This window comes from Lontra canadensis, unplaced genomic scaffold, assembly GCF_010015895.1.
Source record: "Lontra canadensis isolate GAN:19392208 unplaced genomic scaffold, GSC_riverotter_1.0 scaffold122, whole genome shotgun sequence".
Taxonomy (NCBI): Eukaryota; Metazoa; Chordata; class Mammalia; order Carnivora; family Mustelidae; genus Lontra; species Lontra canadensis.
The window spans coordinates 743,659-763,903 of record NW_022631116.1 but is presented as its reverse complement, the minus strand read 5'-3'; the positions used below and the strand labels follow the sequence as shown (position 1 = coordinate 763,903).

Below are 20,245 nucleotides of genomic sequence, written 5' to 3'. Positions count from 1 at the left end.
CAAGTGAAAAGCAAGCAGCTTAGAGGACACGGGTCTCGAACACATCCTGAGAGGATCTCCAGCACTTGCTTCCCTTCCCCCCACCCCCGTGGCATCTTTCCTCATCACTAGCAAAAGCAATTCCTGTTAAGGCCACTCAGGGGCATCTTGTAAATCCCCCTTTCTAGCTGAAATACTTGAGAGAGAGAGAGAGAGGGGGCGGGATAACATAGGTGTAATAGATACGCTGTGCTAATTTCACTTTAAAGACAAGAGCTGAAAAAGGCTCACTTACCAAAGACCTTGACCCCCCTGCTGCTGTCCTACCTTGTTTACATTTCTCCTCTGCTCATCCTTCCCTGCATCGACCACACCTTTTCAGGTAGACCTCCTTGCCTTTTCACATTTATTCCTTTTGCCAAGAAGTCCCCCGTCCCCACAGGGTCTGCCCACGAACTCCTATTCATCCATCAAAACCTTACTAGGGTGTCCCCTCCTTTTGGAAGCCCACCTTCCCAGTGGAGACCCTCCTGCCACCCAGAACAGGTCTTCCCTTGCAATATTTTTCGGCCTTAACCATCCCTCCCTTTCTGCATATTTCAAGGCCTACTGGGCCATCTCCACCCCTGCCTTCCCCCCTCAACGCTCTATGGCAGTCTCCACTAAGTGGTCAGGGTTTTTCTAAAAAGTAGGTCAGATCCCTCCATTCACAGAGCCCCCACTGGCATCCTTTCACGCTAAGAATACATTAAGAACATAAAGAGCTTCTCCTCCATCCTCTCCTCCCACTTCCTTTGATCTCCTCACTGTGGTCACAATGCCTTCTCTGGGGGCACGCTCCCATCCCCTGGGCCCTCGGATATCCCTTCTCTTCACTCAGGCCTCTACTCCTCAAAAAAGGCCTCCTGCCTCATGTAGATCTTTCCTCCCCACTAGCCGTCCGATGATGCTCTGTTCTACTCTGATTTTTCTTCATGGTTCTTATCAGTGGCAGCCTTCTCTTGTTAGTTTTCTTGTTCTTCGTTTACTGTGCCATCTCCATGGTAGAATATAAACCACACGAGGACAGGATCGGGGACTATGGACACGATACACAGGCAAAACCTATCTGTGAAATGAATGGATCTTGGCAGCCCCGGAATCTGGCACGAAAAAGATGGTCCAATACATTAATAAACCCGATGCAGCCATAAGGAACCAAAGCAACACCAGCAGGGCGTTCCCATTACCGGGACACCCAGAACTAAGTGAAATCCTCCCCAACTCCCCGTCTGTTGCTGGTATCCAGTGGACACAATCCTTTGTGGTATGCGAACATGGGCTCCCCTAGATACACTCCACTGAGCACAGAGAAGCCACAGGATTTTAGGATCGATGTGAACCAGCACTGAATCCCCATCAGGATGTAACTGACATGCGCCCAGCGGCGGGGCACTTCTTTATGGCGCTCACATGTGGACCGTGAGGGGGGCCGCCGTTCAGGACCTACGCCCACCACTGGACCCCAACAGTGCAATCGCTCGGGGAACACCTTTCCCCGCAGCCGGGCCTCTGCTGTCTGCTGCTGCTGTCTGCTGCTGCTGGGTGCACACCCCGCGCTCCCGTGCCAGGTCTGGAGACTGAGCAAGCACAGATGACAGACACCTGTAGGGGAGGTGCCTGTCCCCTCCCCGCCCCCGCAACTGACATCCCCGAAAGACACCATCTGGGGAAGATGAGGTGGCTCTTTTGATCAAAGACCTCAAAATGAACAAAAGCCCGAGTCCTCGGGAAGCTGGCACGCGTGCTCCCCCGCGCGAATGCCCTTCTTACAGAGCACATAAAAGCCGCGGTTCCTTCTGTCCTGGTGTTTCCAGCTGGGCCGGGAGGCAAACACAACGCTAAGAATAACCGCACATGAGGGAAACGGGGGAAGGAGAGGAGCAGAAAGGCCTGGGGTCCAGGGCCCCTCGCCCTCACGCAGGCAACCCCCTAACCAGGAGCACTCCCCGCCCCTGCCCCCGCCCCACCTGGGCTCTCCTGTGCCTCCTCTTCTGCCCCCCAAGGGAAATGCAATCCTTAAGCCACACCTGATGGATAACTACAGTCACCTTTTTTTTTTTTTTTAAAGATTTTATTTATCTATTTGAGACAAAAGTGCAAGAAAGCAGAAGCACAGGGAGGTGCAGAGAAGCAGACTCCCCGCTGAGCAGGGAGCCCAATGTAGGGCAGGATCCTGAGATCATGACCTGAGCTGAAGGCAGACACTTAACTAAGCCCCGCAGGTACCACTGATGGCTCCCAAACTTCCCCAGTGGGTGATGGGAGGGGACTCCCATCACTTTGGGAAAGCCTGCAGCCAGGAACCAGACACGGTCCTCTCTCGACCTGCTAGAGGACAATGAACATTCAACTTCTGAGCCAGCCTCCTCTCCCAGGCCCCAACACATCTGCTCCACCAATGCTTTACCAATCCTCTCTCGGCCTTTCCCACAGTGCTATTCTGCCCTGAACACTTTTAATCTGCTTTCTGAGACGATGGGTCAGAAAACTCCTATCCATGCTTCAAAGCCCAGCTCAGTGGTGGCCTCTCTTCGGGTCCCCTTCTCTCAGCTCACCAAGATTATAAGGCTCCTGACAACAGCTTAACACCTTCTTTTCCCCAAATGCTTTTAGACTGCTCAACCCATTTCCCGTGATCAAAATCTGTCTGGTGCATAAAATCAAATCACGAACGAATGAGTGGCAGCCACAACATCCCAGCAGCCATGCTAGACAGACACGTCGAGATGCCCTGGCCGTGACTTAGCAATAAGTCTGCTCTGCCTTTACTGCCTGATTTTCAGAAGGCCCCACAGAATGAGAGTAAGATGGGTATTAAATATCTCGCTAAAAGATACGTAACTTTATAGGAAGGGAAGTGAGATAAGCGTGAAAAGCTGATCAGGTACATGCAACAGGGGACCCCACTCTGGTGTGAAACCGCCTGCTTCCAGACCATGTGAAAAGCTCCTTGCCAAGCATCGCCCCTGTAAGCAAGAGCTCAGGGCAGAGGTGAGGGAGCCGTTCAAACAGGTGTTAGAATTTCACGCAACACGAGGAGTCGATGCTAAGTGTATCAGAAGATAGTAAGATCATTCTGGCAAGTTTAGAGTGCTTGGAGGGGAAATCCAGATACCCCTGTAACTTAAGTTTTGTACAAACAGGTAAATTAATCCCCCCCATCTCGCTGTAAAAAGGTTCCACTTGCCTCCTTTCCCAGAGACACCTAATCTGAAAGTTTCCTTCGTTTCCGGCGCTGTGTGTCTAAAGAACACTTCTAAGTGTTCCCCCTTGGCCCCAGACAACAAAAGGGAAAATGCATGTTTAAGAAAGAAAAAGGGGGGTGGGAGATTTTTTAAAAGGGGGGAAAGCAATTGGTGTCTTTTGCAGCTCAAGGCTGCCAATGTGTGATCTGAAGCAGTGAACATTGTATCTGCTGGAGACCTGTGTGGGGGGAGAGATCCTTTCTGTGGGATGATAAACACAGAACAGAAGGACTGCACGAGTCAGGCAGGTTGGAGGAAGGCTTCACCCTTTCTCCAGCACCATCAAGTGCCACAGAGATAGAGCGCTTACCTTTGAAAGCAGACAGGAGCTTCTTGGAAGAACTCTGAACCAGCAATTAGGCTGCTGGGGGAACACCAGCCAGGGGAAGCCTTCTAAGGAAGCCAGCAACAAGACCCAACTCGAAATCCTCAGGAGCAAGTCGGCTTCCCCAGGCCTCAGCTTCAGTGCCTTTCTGCCCAGGGTCCCCAATTCACCGCGAGCCCCCTTTCTCTTTACTTCTTCTGCACAATCACCCAGTCACCCCGAGGGGAAAGCAGGGTTAGGGGGATGCCCATGCATTAGGTATGAGACAACTTCACAAGTGGGAGAAGGAGGGAGTCTACCTTGCCATGAGGAGCAGCTTGTTTGTTGCAAAGGCTAAAGATGGAGAGAAAGAGCACAGGGTCAGGGAGATGGCCAACTCCAAAACTTGAGAAACCCTGGAGCCCTGCTCTACTAACGTACCCCAAAGTGGCATCAGGACAAACACCGCGCCACGGGTGATCAGTCAATATTGAAAGAAAACGGGATTCTGTACTCAAGGGGAAATACCAGGTTTGAGAACCTGAATAGGATTTTTGTTCTGTCCTGGGTTTTGTTGTTGTTGTTGTTGTTGGTTTTTTGCCTGTAGGACTTCTCGGGGCCTTTAATATGCTAACACAAAATCATTTTCCCAACACATCACCTATTGATCTTTCTAGAACTTTCTGTTCACTAAAGACACTTGAGACAATACTTCTCCAAGTGTGGTGGGCAAGCGACCTACAAACTGTCCTCAAGATAAACATACAACCCAAGAGCCAGCATTTAAAGCTGTTGTAAGTCATCTGCATTGCCGCAACACCCACAGTGTTGATCACAGAGATCAGTGAACTCTCAATGGGCTATAGACCAGTGTGACTATTGCACAAGGTATGAGCTCTGTGCTCATCACACAAAGTAGGACAACACATCGGCCCACAACAGACTGGGAAAACATGGTCCCACACCAGTTAGCAAACACGGATGGGCTCATCTCCATTGTACATGTGGGTCACAAAGTCTGGTAGCAAAAGGATGAGACCCCAACTATGCGGGGGGGCAGGGCACATGGAAGAGACAGTTAAAGGACCAGAAACATTTTCCTAAGTAGAAGCATGTCATTCAAACAGACTTTAGGATCGTGATGCTGATTTCAAAGGGTCCCAGTGGGCAGAGCACGGTGCAGCCTCTCCCAAAATTTTTATAGCGGGGTACAATGAAAACCAAGTCAAGTAGGGAAAAGCTGATGCCAAAATCTAAGAATGCCCATGATGAACTAGATGGAGGAAATTTAATCCTGAAATAATACATACCTGAAAAAGAGGGGGAAGAGCCAGGGAAGGGGACAGTCTGCAGCTCCCACTCTGTCTGGCACGGACATGGCCCAGAACAAGGCAGGTAACAAATGAGTGAAGCTGGCCAAGTGGGAGACAATAAGGAGCAGTGGGGACTGTGTCAAATGGAAGAGAATATGCCCCCATTCACAGGTGCAGCTTCTTTCTAGCTCTAAGCCACCTGTTACCATGAGGACCATCAGATCCTAAAAGCAGAAAATCTGGATTTGTTTGTGAAACTTCTGAATCCATCAATATCGGCAATGAATTTACAGGGTTTTTTTGCAAGTATTCACTCCGAGGTTTTATTTATATTAAGTTCAACAACAGGCAAAACTAGTCTGAGGAGTGGTGAAACGTAAGAGGAGGGTCATTATCCTTGGTACAGGGACCAGAAGGGAGCACGACAGTGGCTTCTGGAATTCTTAAACTGCAGTTACTCCAGGATGTTGACTTTACGAGCATGCATCAGGCCACATGCTTCTGCTTCCTACACTTTCTTATGGGTACGTGAAATCAGAATCTGAACAACAGCAATGAAAAGAGCCAGATTTATAGAAAAAATAATACGGTGCCTGGGATCTTCTTCAAAGAACGCACGAAAGAAAGAACGCACCACTTCTCACAAGTGCTGGAGGGAAGTCTTGAAGTACAAAATCAGGCCAGGTTGAGAAGGAATACTGAAGCAAAGAGTAATCCTACAAGTGCCACGATCTCTCTGGAGTTTCCACCTGTGTGGAAGGAGTTCTGTGAATCGGTGCTTGAAGGAAGATGCCGTCCAGAATTCCCGCGTGCACAGTGGGTCTTGGCACTGGTAAGCGGAGGCGACCCCAACAGCTAACGAGCTGCAGGGTAGGAGCCAAGTTCTTGGACAAGGGCAAAAACTCAGCGTGGGCCAAGTCTGCTTTATGGGGAGACCTTCTCCTGCATGGCTGCTGGGGACAGGACAAAGCAGGATGTCTCCACTGACCGGGAGAATGACAGTTAGGGTGTCAGAGAACGCAGAGGGGAAGCAAAAGTCCAGAGAGAGGGAGAGTTTTGGGGTGATCCTGGGAACAGAATGGGGGCAGCATGGTGGGGGGTGGGAGGGCTGTGGGCAGCTTCGAGGAACAGGTGAAGGAGAACAGGTTGGTAAATGAAGAAACTGAAGGAGGCTGGGGTCCGAAAAGCAGCATCTAACATATAGATCTCACCTCTGGAGTCCGAGCTGTGGGCTGGGGGGCTAGGAAGGGGGTGAAAAGAGATGCCGGGTGCACCCGTGACAAACCTACAGAATGCCACCCATCAACACAGATGTCCTTCCAGCCAAGACGAGGCTGAGCAGTGGCTGTGAGCAGCAGAAGGAAAAGTAGGCATGGGGACAGAAAGAGAAGGAAAAACATAACCCTGGGCACAGCTTTATGTGGAGAAGTCTTAGGCTTGGGGCAGGGGGAAGAAATAATGAAAGAGACTGCTTGCCCTGGTCCAGAAGGAACACCAGGTCGGATTTCAGCCGTGCATGGGAGCTCCAAGATGTGGCGTTTGCAGGGCCCCTGGGAGGCTGTGGGTTCAAGGGGCTGAGCCACCTACAGATCCAGCTGTATGACCTTAGGCAATCTTCGAAAGCTTCCCTTTCCTCCTCCACAATGTGGGGGAAATCACACAGGAAGCATCACTCCCAGCACACAACAGGCTCTCACTCACTAAGGCTGAGCTTTTTTTTTTCTTTCCTATTGCATCACATAGTAACTGATATTCCCTCTCCTTATCTCCTTAGCTCTCTTCAGAGAGCTCCTGGAACATAAAATACAAAATCACATTTCTTAATTTGCACCATTTTATCACAAGCTTCCTGTGATATCTTCCTTCCTTCAAAGGGTTTTTAGAATTGGACTCGTGATTTTTTTTTTTTTTTCAAATTGGTGCTTCGATTGCTCTGCAGTCTTTGAGCCTGTGGATTTTTTTTTATTTTTTTATTTTATTTATTTATTTATTTTTAGTTCACGGACTAACACAGGCCTCTTGTGGCCAAGTTTGTGTCTCTTGTACTTCCTGAGTACTTCAGCTGCTGCCCAGCATAGCACCTGATTTTAAAAAAAGTGCTCAAGCAGGGTATTTTTTAGGGCAGTGGTATTATTCCGTAGGACATTACAAAGACAGATGCAGGTCGTTATACCTTTGTCAAAACTCAAAACGTGCAACATCAAAAGCAATGTTGCAAACTGTCTAAGTCCCTGTGTAAGCTACAGACTTTGGAGGAGGATGCCGAGTTACCTGGGTTCATCAGCGGTAACAAATTGACGGTTCTGGTCGCCGTAGGGCGCGGGGCGGGGGGTGGGGGGAGGTGGGGCGGGGAGACTGGGCATGTGGGAGGACATGGCAAACGGGAACTCTCTTTCTGCTCCATTTTGCTGTGATCCTAAAACGTCTCTATATTTTTCTTAAAAGTAAGTGCTCAGTAAATCCTTATTAGGTGAGTGAAGAAAACAGGTCAGCATGATTTGTAAGGGCATATTCATTATTCACTGACTGCAGAAAAAGACTTAAAATGGTCACCCTTCACTAGCTCCGTTTGAGTGTTTCAAGTCAGTAACAAAGTAGTGATCAGCTCCCGAAACGTACTCTCTGTGCCCACCCCTCCCCCACACACCCACGCACCCACTTGGGGCTTTGATAAAAGCTCAGGCTGGGAACAGGATGTTTACTTCTTTGTGTATCTGCGTTAACTGGCAGCCCAAGCATATGCTAAGTGTCTGGAGACTCTGTAACAATCAGCCTGGAGGGCACCAGGGACCCCAGGAACAGCACAGCCAGAGGAATGGCTGAGCTGAGCCAGGACTAGCTTCCAACCTTAGAGAGCGAGCAGGGGGAGGGAGAGGCCTTTCAGCTGGGGGGAAGGCACCAGGAGTGGTCTGGGGCTGCAAGACTGTTCTCTAATTGTCTTAGTGTGTCTTCTCCCCAGGGAGATTAGTTCAACGGACAGAAGACCCAAATCCTGAATTTATTCCAGCTTTCCTGCAGCCAAGAGCACTGTCCTATGTGACTTCCTACCCTTTTTAATACAGGTCATCACCTGGACCTTTGCAACCCCCCCCCCCCACAAAAGGGGTCTCATCCACACCCATAACAGACATCCCAGTGCACAATGTAAAACGGCTGTCATTTCATTTTCCACTGCACTGAAGAAGGCTTGTAAGTGCCCACCTGCAGGATAGGGGAGCAGAAGGGCCCTCCGGGGCTGTCCAAGAGGAGCCATTCCAACCCCCTGTGGGTAGGGGGCAGCTGCTGGACTGAGGGGACGAGGTGGAGGGTGCTGCTGGAAGGAGGGCGACCAGGGAGTGTGAGGCCTCAAGGGGCACGTGGGGAGCGGCGGCGAAAGTGTTGGGGGAGGTGGGAGTGGGGGTGGCAAGCCACCTGGTCTCATCAGTCCAGGAATCAGAAAGGGGTGTGAGAGTCATCTGTCTGATCTGTCGTTTCCTTTTCCTTCCTCTCCTCCCCACCCGAGGCCGTTTCCACTTTTTGTCTTCATCCTGACACTTAACGGGCCCCATTCCTGGAACTAAAGCTAGTTTGGAGTGTCCACTGAATCCGCTGACTGGCATCCCAGGCAGGCGTCACAGAAGCGGTGAACCCAGGAGCTGAGGGCCTCCCCCCAGAGAAAAAAGGGTGAGGGGCGGGGAAGAATGAAAGAGAAAACACGTGCTTGCTGAAAAACGGACTCTACGGATTCTCCTCCTCGCGAGCCACGTCCCCCTCCCTCCACACCCGTTAACAGAGGGTTTCCTTGCCGGACTCCAAGAACTCATTCATTCCGGCCCGCACCCCAACAGCCAGGGATTCAGGGAGGGCGAGGCCGACCCTGCCCCCAAACTCTACCCGGCGGAGGCAAACATTTCGAGCAGACACACCTCCCCTGCAGAAGGCATGGGGGAATTGTGCAGGTTTCAGCGAAGAGAAAGAAAGGAGGAGAGTAAACCCATCAGCCGGCGCCACTCCAGGCAGCACGAGCTTAACTCCACCCGAGGGTTACCGGGCTGAGGCGAGAGCCCGCCCGCCCCGGCTCCGCCAGCCCCTTCTGGGCGGGGCCGTCGCGCAGGCGGAACGCCATTGGTCTCCTGGAAACCGCTCTGACTAATCAGCGCGGGGCTGGCCCCCAGCACCGCCCCCCGCGGGCGCAGGCCGCCTAGCCAGGCGGGACTTGCCAACAGGTGAGGCCGGAGTCGGGCGCTCGGGCTGGTCACGTGGCTTCAGGCGGCGACCCGGGGGCGGAAGGGCAGCCCCGGCCCGGCCGCCGGCCCCGGCCCCGCCCCCGCCCCGGGAAGCCCCGCCATCTGTCTCCGGGGCTCAGCGGTCCTGGACCAGATGTGGTGATCCCACGCGACGCAGGGACTGATCCCAGCCGCGGAGCCATTTTCTCGGCCACTGGCCGCGCGCTCGGCCACCTTCCGGGGCGCCAGGTCCAGGCGAGCGCTCCTCCGGCTCCCCGAAGGGGACGGACACGTGGCCGCGCCGGGGGCCTGTGTGGGGACATGTTGGACGCTTCTGTCACCACCAGACCCTTCCCTCCTGCCTCTCAGCCATTCAGTCAAGCGCGTGCTTTGGAAATCTGCTGCTTCTCACTTGTCTTCCCCCCCATTCTCCCATTTGTTGCCCCAAGCTTCACACTGCCCAGAACCATCTTTCAGCATTGTACAGGCTTCTGAGCAAGTGTAACCATACTGAGGACCGTGGGACAGAGATTTGGGGGAGACGGGGGTGGGGGGATTCTGAATTCTAAGCCCCCCAGTCAAAAGTGTTCAAAAGTACTGATCCTTTGGCAAGAAATAACCTAGCTTGGGCTGAAATACAACCGACTGGAAGTTAAAGCAGAGTCTTCTTTTAACATATTTGCTATATTTAGAAGAGAAGTATTTTATCCCAAGAGCTTATCTGTTCCAGAACAAATGTATCAACTTAAAGTCACAGTGAACATATGTATGTACATACATTTTTTTTTTTATATATACGTACTTTTACAATGGGAGTAGAAAACAAATTCCTCTCTGGTAGTCCCTCTCTAACCAGATCCACAGTCACAGTTTTTAAAACCAGCTCTTTTGGGGAGGCGAGCAAAGTCTGTGAACCACAGCGTCACTATTGACACGTTTCACCCACGATGCAATGAGGTAAAATTTTTTGAATGACTCCGTAACTTACACTATTTTTAATATGTTTCAAGTCACAAAAATACCTATTTAAGGAATTTAAGATACAGATATGAAGGAAATTAATAACCTACCTATGCGAAAAAATTAATGGGGGATTTTATTTGCATTAGCGGTATCTTAACACATGCCTCTTGGCCGCAATGAAAATTATTTATTATCATGTAATCAGCCTGGTCCTTGCTCCCAAGTCTAAATTCAGGGGAGAAAAAATACCCATCTACGCTAACACAAGTTTTATTTGGTGTTAGTTTTAGTTTGGTAGTTTGAGAGCAATAGGGGATTTCTAACAAGGTAATGTTTTAAGTATTAGAAAAAGCTTCATGCTCTACTTACAAGTAGCTTTCAAAGATATCAGTATCTCATTTCTTTTCGGTCATGGTAAATGTTTTCATTTGAGGTAGGCAGCATATTGTATTCATTACCCTTGAAAATATGCCACATACTTGGGGAATTCATTTTACTGGGATTCCTGACTATCCCAACAGCCTAGGACTGCAATTTCCCTTAGTGTCTGAAATCACCCACTGTTAAATGAGAGAGGTAGCGCCCTATTTGGAAACTAACTCTATTCACAGCAAAAGAAATGCTCATTATGTTCTGCCTTTGGAGTAGACATTTTGTGTTTCTGTCAATCAACTTAATTTCCATGTTCATAGAGTGAGGACATAAAGTATTGAGAAACTCCTGACAGAGAGAGCAGTCAGCAAGCAATCTTGGTCACGTATTTCAGTTCTGAGCTCAAAATAAATGCCAGTACCCTGATTCGTAACACTAGCTGGCTGGTGGGGTTGTGTTGTTGTTGATTTTTTAAAAATTCCTGGTACGCTTTTAATTCTAAATAATGAAAGTGATTAAAAGGGTCAATTTCTGCAATCAGAAAACCTTAAAGCCTACAACATGTTTTAACAAAAAGGTAAACCAGCATACGTACTTGGAATGAAGTTTTGTGACATACTGATTTTTCTAGATCTCAAAAAGGTTTTCTTCAAACGAAAACAAAACACCAAACTAGAAAAATGGCTGTGACAGAGCACTTAAAAAAGCCTCAAACAGTCCAACTTTAGCTGGGATAATGTCTTTATAAGTATTAGTCTGTATTAAATAATAAGTTTTTAATACTCATGGCTCCTTTAAAAAGGCAAAATCTAGTTTAGTCAACATTTAATTCCTAATTCTAGTATCTTACGTCGACATTTCTTAAGACATAGGCTAAATTTTTTTAGAGACCTGTTCATTAATGCTGTATCACTTGAAAGCTAAGGGTAATTTATTTTATATTTTTAAGCATTGTATTTATCTAAAACAAATAGGTTGCTATTAGATATTGACTATTTTATTAACTCAGAACATCTGGGAAAACACTTATGATTAGGTTAATTTATGTTATATTTTCCCCTCAACTTGTAAAAGATTAATCAACCATTTTATGGTCTAATTTAGGTGCCTAATTAAAACCAGAGTTCAACACATGCTACACTGTCTTGCTAATAAATCTTGACAGCTTTGTAACATGATGGTTTGTATTTCAAATTGTTGCATATAAATGCAAATTTTTTGATCTTCACCCAACAGATTGAAGTGAGTTGCATATTTGGTTTAAACTCCAGGACTGAGAAAGTGCAAATTACTTCAAAAAGGATTATCTCCAATCAGATCGGATCTTAAATTTCCCTCGGTGAAGACAGAAGCAGTCCTTGCCATCAGGTTTTCAGAACCAGCAGAGGGAAAACACGGGAGACATTAGTTTTCTCAGCATTTGTTAAATTGAAAATGCAGGAAAAGTTACTACTTCCAGCTACTGGCTTTCAAGAGAGATTTCTTAAATGACTGGGTTTTAGAATCTAATTCTAAAGAAATCTGCTCCAAGTGTTAGTTACAACTACCTTCTGGTTAATGAGTACACGTTTTCAGTGTTGATTTGGGGCACTGTATTTTTTTTTTAAATGAATAAATTCATTCCAAGAAGTTCTGTAACATCTTAGTTAACCCTATGTCCTCTCCACATACCTCCCCAGCCTTAAAAAAGGCAAATGGAAAAGAATAAATTGGCTCTCAGTAGGGACACTCCCTATGTTTTCTCTTTCTTTATATTTCAGTGATATTTTTGTCATTTTAATGACTCCATTGACTCCAACTGTCCTATGCAGCAGAGAAATTAAACTTCTGTAGTGATGTCATTACCCTTACTCTAGTTATCAGTCACCTTTGGATGGAGTAGCTGGCCTCTTCTGGAGTGGATACTCTTAAAATTGACAAAATGAGCAATCCAGACCAAGGTCACGGGAGGTGAAAACAGAAAACGCTAACTCTTTCAAACCAAACCCCATTTTCAACTCCTCAGATGTGACCAACATCATGCTTGGGTCACTTTAAGCGAGACAGCACAGCACAGCGTGACCTCTGGACCAGGACAACCTGGGTAACTATGTATAAGCCTTGCCACTTTCAGGCTCTGAGTCCTTGGGCCACTTGCTTAACCTCTCTGTGCCTGTGTTTCTTTGCCTGTAAAAGTACCTACTTCACAGGACTGTAATGAGGATTAAATTTGCTAATCCTGTAAAACTTGAAACAGTGCCTGGCACATAGGGAAAACATTCAGTAAGTGTTAGCTATCAACATCATTAAACCACCCACACACTACACTTTTTTTTTAATGTGGCCACAGCATTGAAGTGTCAGCTTATTTTGTACAGCCAAAAATGGAAAGAGGAGTCAAGGTGGGGGAAGGAGTTTTGCCACTGTCCTAAGGCACATTTCTTTATATTACAAAAAAAAAAAAAAAATATCACACAATATTTAGCTAACTTAATTCCCAAACTGGGGTCATTAAAATTCATGAAAATCTACTATACTTAAGCCAAATCAAGAAGAGAAACCGATTAAAGAAAGTACATATTTCATTTTAAATTCAAAGGTTAAACCCATATTCAGAGCCTAAATGTAAGGGGTGGGTGCTTTCTCCAGGCCTGGCCTATGTAAGGGTTTCCTGAACCAGTGCTCCCTTCACAACCATGACACAGAAAGGGAAGGGCTACTCCGTGGGGTCCTTTAAACACCTGTTAAGTTTGGGAGGCCTGATCAGAGAAAGAAAAAGCGAGCTGGATAATAAACTAGGAAAAAAAAAACAAAAACAAAAAACAACAAGAAAACAAAACCGACACGCGTCTTAATCCCAGACTAAACAAAATCGGGTCCCCGGCAGATGAAACACATCCATTAGCACCTCAGATTTTTGTAGCAGGTAAGGCAGCCGAAAAGCGTGTGATTCCTGGCGGGAGGCAAGGTCAGCTCCCTGTCTCCACGCCGGGAGGCTCCGATCCCACCCCAATCCCCTCTGTGTTCCGACCGATCGTGTCTCCTGATGCCAAGTGGAAAGAGCTACTAACAAGCTCTAAGACTTGATGCAAATATGCCCAGGCCCTGGGTTTACGGGTGAGACCACTTAACAGGACCGTGTACCCACGGATTAAACCCCTTAACGACTTGCTCAGACGCAGCCAAGCCCTTTTCTCCTGCAGACTGTCAGCCTGCCTATCGGATTCAGCCATCCGTGCCCATAGTTTCTTAACGCCTCCAGAATGTCTAAATGCCTCTAAAATGTCTCCCCTCTCTCCTCTGCTCTGGTTCTGAGGACTTGTTTTAACCACGTTTCCGAACTGCAGCGCTCGCCGGTTAATTATTATTTATACTCGGCTCCAGTCTGCGGCCTGACTGTGCGGACGCAGCGGGAGCTACAATGGAGCGCACACCTCCCCTCGAGCAGCAGGGCTTGGGCTGAGCCCAGAGAGCTCCAGCCAGGGCGAGCGCTTCTCCCCAGGGCACGGGATTTTCGGAAAAGCGTTCTGGGACAGGCGTATCCCTTCCCGGTGGGGTCTGCTCAAAATTAAAACGGCTGCCTTCAAAATAATTGAGTCCACACGTTGGCCCAGACATCCAGAATATTCTAAATCAATTAAAAAATTAAGTAAGCAGATGGCATTTTGGAAGACTTTTTTCCCTCTCCCTGAAAAACATCCGCTAAACCTGCGGTCCCGCCGGGCGCCGTTGGGATAGCCCGGGATCGCGGCGCGTGGGGGCGAGGTGCTGGGTGTCCGGTTTGCCCCGCCCGTCACCCGGTCCGCAGGGTGAGCGCCGCCGGCCCTAGGCCTCCTCGCACCTTCGGTACGGCCCCCTCCGCCTGGGTGGGTGGGGGAGGTTGACCAGGGAAGACCACGAGCCTCCCGCCTCCCCGAAGTGCAGCAGCCGGGCGCCGCGCTCGCAGGGCAGTCCGCGGGCGCGGAGTCCCGCCCGAAGCTCCCCGGCTGCGCTCCCCGCTGCAGGCGCGCGGCGAGGCTTTCCAGGGCGGCTTCTTTCTTTCTTGAGCAGTTTTGAGTCAATCAACAGGAACTTAGCAGGTGGCGCGCGGCCGCCTAAGAGCCGTAGTGAATCTTCCCGTGGGGATTTCCATAGCCTGCCCCAGGTGCTTCTACGACTGCCCGACTTGACGGATCCAGCGCTCTCCCCTGCCAGTTCCTCCCAAACAGGCCCCTAGTTTTCTCATCTACGAACAGCCCGGGTTGCCTCTGGCCTCTGGTGGATTCCCCCTGGAAGGGCGCGCCTTATAGCCTGCCACCCCGGCCCCCAGGACCCTCATCCCGGTGGAAGAGGTGGGAGAAGGAAGAAATAATAACAACAATGCCCTTCGTGGCCCGGGTAACAATCGGAGAGGCCCCCACGTGCCAGCCAGGCACCCGAGCGCACTGGCGCACTCCTCTCCGCCGGGTGGGAACCACAGGATCCTCACTGCACAGACAGGAGCACTGAGGCTCGGCGCCACCAGCAAGCCGCCAGAGCCGGGATGTGAATCCAGACGTCGCGACTCCCGAGCCCCCATTCTTAAACAGCCGGTGTCCATGGCCCGGGAACGGTGGGAAGCGTGACTGTCACGGCTGGCTAAACCTCGAAACATAGGCAACTCCTGACAATAATAAAAACATTAAGGACAAAAGGGAGGGAGAGGACGAGGCTGGGAAGAGAGCGATTTTAATCCGCTGGGTCAGCCCCCTTTTATCTCTCCCGGGGCCTAAAAGGGGGGATGGGAGCAGGGAATGGGGTTCGGTTCGACTTTTCTCTTTTGTTTCCCGAAGTCCCGAGCAGCTCGGGCCTGGAAAGTGCCTGCCGGGGGACTTGATGGAGTCCTACTTGGGAGGGTTGGGGTTGAGGGCCAGAGAGAACGGGTGGGGGCCGTTGGCCGGGGCCCCTGGGAGGCGACCAAGTTTCCGAAGTCCGGAGTGTGGACCCCCTTGCCCATCCGGGCCCCACCGGAAGCTCGGTCAACCCAGAAGCTCACCCCAAATGTCGGTAGCTTTGGAAAGCGTTGGGCAGAGGTCGTGATTATGAATGACCCTGAGGGCCGCTGTCCTTTTGGAACTCCAATCCCGGAGCTTCTGGAAGCCCCGATCCCGGAGCAACGCACATTTCCCAACCAATAAGCCCCTTACATTCCAAGGGCCCCGACGTGTACAGGGCCCGCGGACACGGGGTCCCTACCCGCGCTCTCCCGGCACCCAGGCCCAGGAGGAGGAAACCAGCGAGCTGAGCCCGAGGCGTCCTGGAGCCTTCAAAGCTGCGCGCCGCTCCCGCCGGCTGCAGTGCGCGCCTTTGCCCGACAGGGACCAGCACCGCTCCACGCTCCGCGCCGCCCGCGGGTCAGCCCGTCCGCCCGTGGGCCAGGCGGAGGCGGCGCAGGGCCACCCGCCCGGCTCACCCTCCCGAGCCCAAGCTGCCCGCCAGCCAGGCGGATCTAACCCTCTTCGGGTTCCAGCAAGGAGGAGGACTGTAGGAAAAAAGTTTACAGACGCCGTCTCTCCCACCCCCATCCCCATCTGGGGAGCAGAAGCTGCTGAAGTTGGTCTAGGGTGGAGACTGTGACCGACTGGGCGCAGAACGTCCCGGGGCTCCGAGAGGAAACATTAAATACAAGCCACACTGGATCGATTCGTTTGCGAAACGGCCACAGTGAGAGGACTGCGCGCTTCCTTGAGCGCCATCCCAGTGGCTAGCCCCCTTCTTCGACTAATTCTAAGGGCACCGTGGGCCACGGGGCCGCCAGAGCTCCTCGAGAAGTTTCTACGGGTTGTGGAGAGAGCGGAGCCGCGCGCACCCCGTACCACGCTGGGGCGGGATTCCGGGCGCCGTGCGTTATTCCTGTCTGCCCCTCTCCGCGCCCGGTGGTCGGCGGCTGTACCCCTGTCACTTCCCTAGCACATGCCACGTCTCCCTCTTCTGCCTCCCCGGCCCTTAGCCCCAGCCGCGGTAGGGAAACTCACCGGTACCAAGCGAGGCCCTTGTCGTAGCTGCGGTCGAAAAAGTGGGGCTCGGCGCCCACGGCGCGCACATCGGGGTGCACGCGCAGGAACTCGAGCAGCGCCCGCGTGCCGCCCTTCTTCACGCCAATGATGATGGCCTGCGGCAGCTGCTTGCTCCCGGATCCACTAAAGAAGCTGGAGATGGAGCTGGGGGAGTCTGGCGTCTCGGGACTCTGCTCCTCCTGGCTCGCGGCGCCCTCGGCCGGCTCCTTGCCCGCAACCGGCGGGGTGGCCGGCACCGCCTGGAACGGCAGCCTGGGGGTAGTCCCATCGGGACCTGGGGCCAGGGCTGGCGGGGCGTGGGCGGCGCGGGACCCCGAGCCCAGCAGCTGCAGCCCCGGCGCGGCCGCGCAGGAGCCGGCGCACGAGTAAAGAAACATGTAGAGCCAGATGCAGAGCATGGCGAAGAGCAGCGCGAGCTTCCTCCTCACCGGTGGCGGGGACGGCGGCGGCTGCGGCAGGAGCCAGCCGGGGACATCGAGGCAGGATCGGCCGCCGCTCAGGCGCTGCCCCATGCGCAGCCCGGGGGCGCGGCGAGGGACATGGCTCAGCACATGGCGCGGGGCCCGCCGGAGCTGTGAGCGCGGAGAGGGTTCCCTGGCCCGCAGGACGCCCGCGGGGTTCGGTTTATTGCCCCCGCACGCCCGCTGCCGCCGCTGCTGCCGCCGCCGCCGCCGCCGCTGCTGCTACTCTTCCCCAGGTGGCGGCGGCAGCTGTAGCGGTGGCGGCTTTTGACATGTTGCCCGGGAGGAGCCTGAACTGGAACGAAAGTCGGGGTGGCGGCAACTGCTGGCAGAGGAGCTGCTCCTGCTCCAGCAAGAGAACGCCGCACCCCCGCTCCCTGCTCACTCCGGACCGCGTACACCGCGCGGCCGCTCTCCGGGGCTGCCTTCTCGCCGGCCTGCACACTGAGCCCGGGTAGCAGCCCCGGCACTTCCCCGCGGAGGCAGCGAAGAACTGCGCAGGAAGAGAGCCAGAGACAGAGGTGGGGTGGGCGGGCCCGGCCTTCCGGAGTGACGGGCCGCTCCGCCTATCAGAAACCCGGAACGCCCTGTGACTGCGGGCGCTCCGCTGAGCGTTCAGCAGCCAACCGGCTCCCGGAACGTGGGGGTGTGGAAAGGGTTTGGGACGGTGGAGAGAGGTCGGAGGTTGCTATTGGCTGCGGGCTACGGGGCGGACTCGGTGAGGGCGGAGCCAGGGGCTGGTGACAGGGGCTGGTGACAGGGGCTGGTGACAGGAGCAGATGGTCGGAAGGATGCTCGATTGACAGAGCGCTGGGAGAGGTCTGATCCCGCTGAGTGGTGCTGTGGTGCGCTCGCGCTCCCGCGCGCATTTCTGCGCTGGCTCCGCAGGAGCCAGTCTTGCCGTGTAGTTGCCCTGTGTCGGGGACTCGAGCCCAGATCCAGATGTTTCGCTGGCGGGCTTGTGATGTGTGTGTGTGTGTATGTGTGTGTTGTACACTGGGAAGGAAGGGGGTTGGAAGAGCGAGAGTCAAGGCCAGAGACGCCTGCAGCCCCCAGACCCGACCATCCCACGCCAGGGACTCGGAGGGGGCGGGGTCTTCCGGGACAGGCACCGCTTTAGGAAGTTTAAGTGGAAAGTCTGTAAATGGCCTTCGACTTTTTTTTTTTTTTTTTAAGTTTTTCTTTCTTCTTCTTTGTCAGGGGTTGATCTCTTTCGGGCTGCGGGTTAACCGAGACCGGTGTAAACTGTCCTGGGGAAAAATCTTCCCTTACCTTCCCAAACCGCCCGGAAAGGTCGGAGGAGCGAAGGAAGAAATTAAGTGAGAGACAGTCTGGTAGGAAGCTTCGTGGTGGAAAGAGAGTGTGAAAGTCACGTGTAGCAAGTTCTGTCCGGATATGTTTGTTGGGGACGTCAGGCTTAAGAGAATGTTCTCGCCTCCCCTTTCCTTGAATACATATTAAAGCCAACACTGCATTCGCCTTCATCTAGGAGCCAGTTAGGTTTGCTGACCTGTTACACTAATGATAAGGTGTTTCTTTCCCACCGATTTTTCTTTTAAAGTCAAAGTCAACTTGCAGCAGACTGATCGGGGAGTTGCACTTATTTAAGTCAAAATCCAGTGTTAGTTGCTCTCCCCCAGGTTTCTGCAAAAGGACCTTCGTGGCGGGAGGGCCAAGCTTCCGACGAGCTGTAAACCCTCCCGGCGGAAGCGCCGGCGAGGGGTGCCTCTTGCCGCCGCACTGTTGCCCTGGCCTTCGCGGTTCAGAAGCTCAGGATGCTCAAGTTCATTCCAGGAGCGCTCAGAAAGTTTTCAGCGCCCGCAACCCCGCTCCGGTGGGGCCAGGGGGCCTCCAACGCCCGGCTTCGCGCCTTTCCGGGACACAATGTTCCTTCCGATTCCGACCCCAGCGGGGCCCCCGGGGCTGAGTGTCGCCCCCTGAGGTGACTCACCGAGAGCCGCCGCCCACGCTGCATTTCCCCGTCCGCGCAACCCTGCACGAACCGACCTGAGCCCTTGCCCTTCTGCCCGCTGTCCGAGACTAGCCTTCGCTTCTCAGTAAATGTCCCCAAGTGTCCCGAGGCCCCGCAGCCCTACCCCGAGGCCAATTCCCCTCTGTCTGGAGCACACTGAAAAAGCCAGCCTGCCCTTATAGAGCGCACCTCTGCTTCGAAAAAGTGCCAGTGGGAGACAGCGATGACCAGAGAGGGTTCAGACAACCCAGAGGCCACCGTGGGACCGACGCGCCCCGGCTATACCCCGCGCCACCCCTTTGCAACTACCTTGCGCCCAGGACATTTTCCTACAACTGCTGAGGGGGCAATAATCAAGGTAGAGGGTTCTCCTGCGTCTTTTCTGTTCGCAGGGGGGCTTTCCAGCTTTTCTTTACCCCTGCCGCTGGGATGTTGTATTTGTTATGCAAAAGTGACTTATTCGCCCTCAATTTTACATTTCATTAGTTAATTATTAACTTACTTAAACTTCGAAAACACGAGAATGCGTTTCTGAGCACTAGCCCGACCCCTTTACTTTGGAAATGAAAGAAGGAAATAGTGCCTCCAAAGGGTGTGTCTTTAATGAGTTCCTATTGTTGAGGGGGCTATGAAGATTTTTGAAGATTTGGGGGAGGGGGTGATAGGGGTTTATGATTTGTGTTTGGCTCCCCGGTGTGGCAAACTTCAGGCCTGGTTGGGTGGGAATCATAGTTTTGTATGTGGGTTTTTTTTTTTTTTTAAGGATTTTGATACTCCTAATAAAAATGGTCTCTGTCCTGTGGGCTAGAGAAGCCCAGTGTAAAACAAAAGTAAAGGATTACAAATCCAAGCCGCCGGATATATTTAGGGCTCTTTTCCGGCGGTGAAAGGAGGGAGTGGAAGCAAAAACGTGGGCATCGGAAATTGCCCGGAGTGTTCCGCAGAGCTGAGCACCCCAGAGCCAAGTGGCCGCCCGCGTCCACCCGGCGCGCATTCAATCCCCACCAGAACAAAGCGGGAATTCTCGGTGCCCCCAGCCGCCCGAGGTCGGCGGGTCATCCGCGGCTTGAGCAGCGCTTGGGCTGTTACCCGCCGCTTTGACCCTTTAGTCCACTTGGCTGGTTGGTCCACTGGGCTCGGAATGAGCCCAAAACCCCCATGCCTGGCTGCTGCCAGAGGCTCTGCCCTGGGCCAACGCCAGCTATTCCATGCTCCCATTCTGCAGATGCGGAACCCGAGTCTCACCCCTGCTCAGAGCTGGTGGCAAAGCTGACCGTGAACCCAGTTTGAGCTTCCTGTCCTTAAATACTGTTCATCAGTGCTGGGGGTCCCCCACGCCCGATCCAGGCCAGCAGCAAAGCGCCGCCGCTCACAA

The 20,245-nt window shown here is 52.4% G+C and overlaps 1 protein-coding gene across 1 annotated transcript in view; it reads right to left on the bottom strand.

The window, feature by feature from the left end:
• LOC116857303 (heparan sulfate glucosamine 3-O-sulfotransferase 3B1) overlaps positions 1-17,414 on the bottom strand; it is a 36,552-nt gene extending 19,138 nt beyond the window's left edge. The window contains exon 1 of the mRNA XM_032841271.1: positions 16,396-17,414. Within this exon, the coding sequence (XP_032697162.1) occupies positions 16,396-16,949 (554 nt within the window). The 5' untranslated portion in view covers positions 16,950-17,414. The remainder of the gene's footprint in view (positions 1-16,395) is intronic.
• Positions 17,415-20,245: the final 2,831 nt, after the last annotated feature.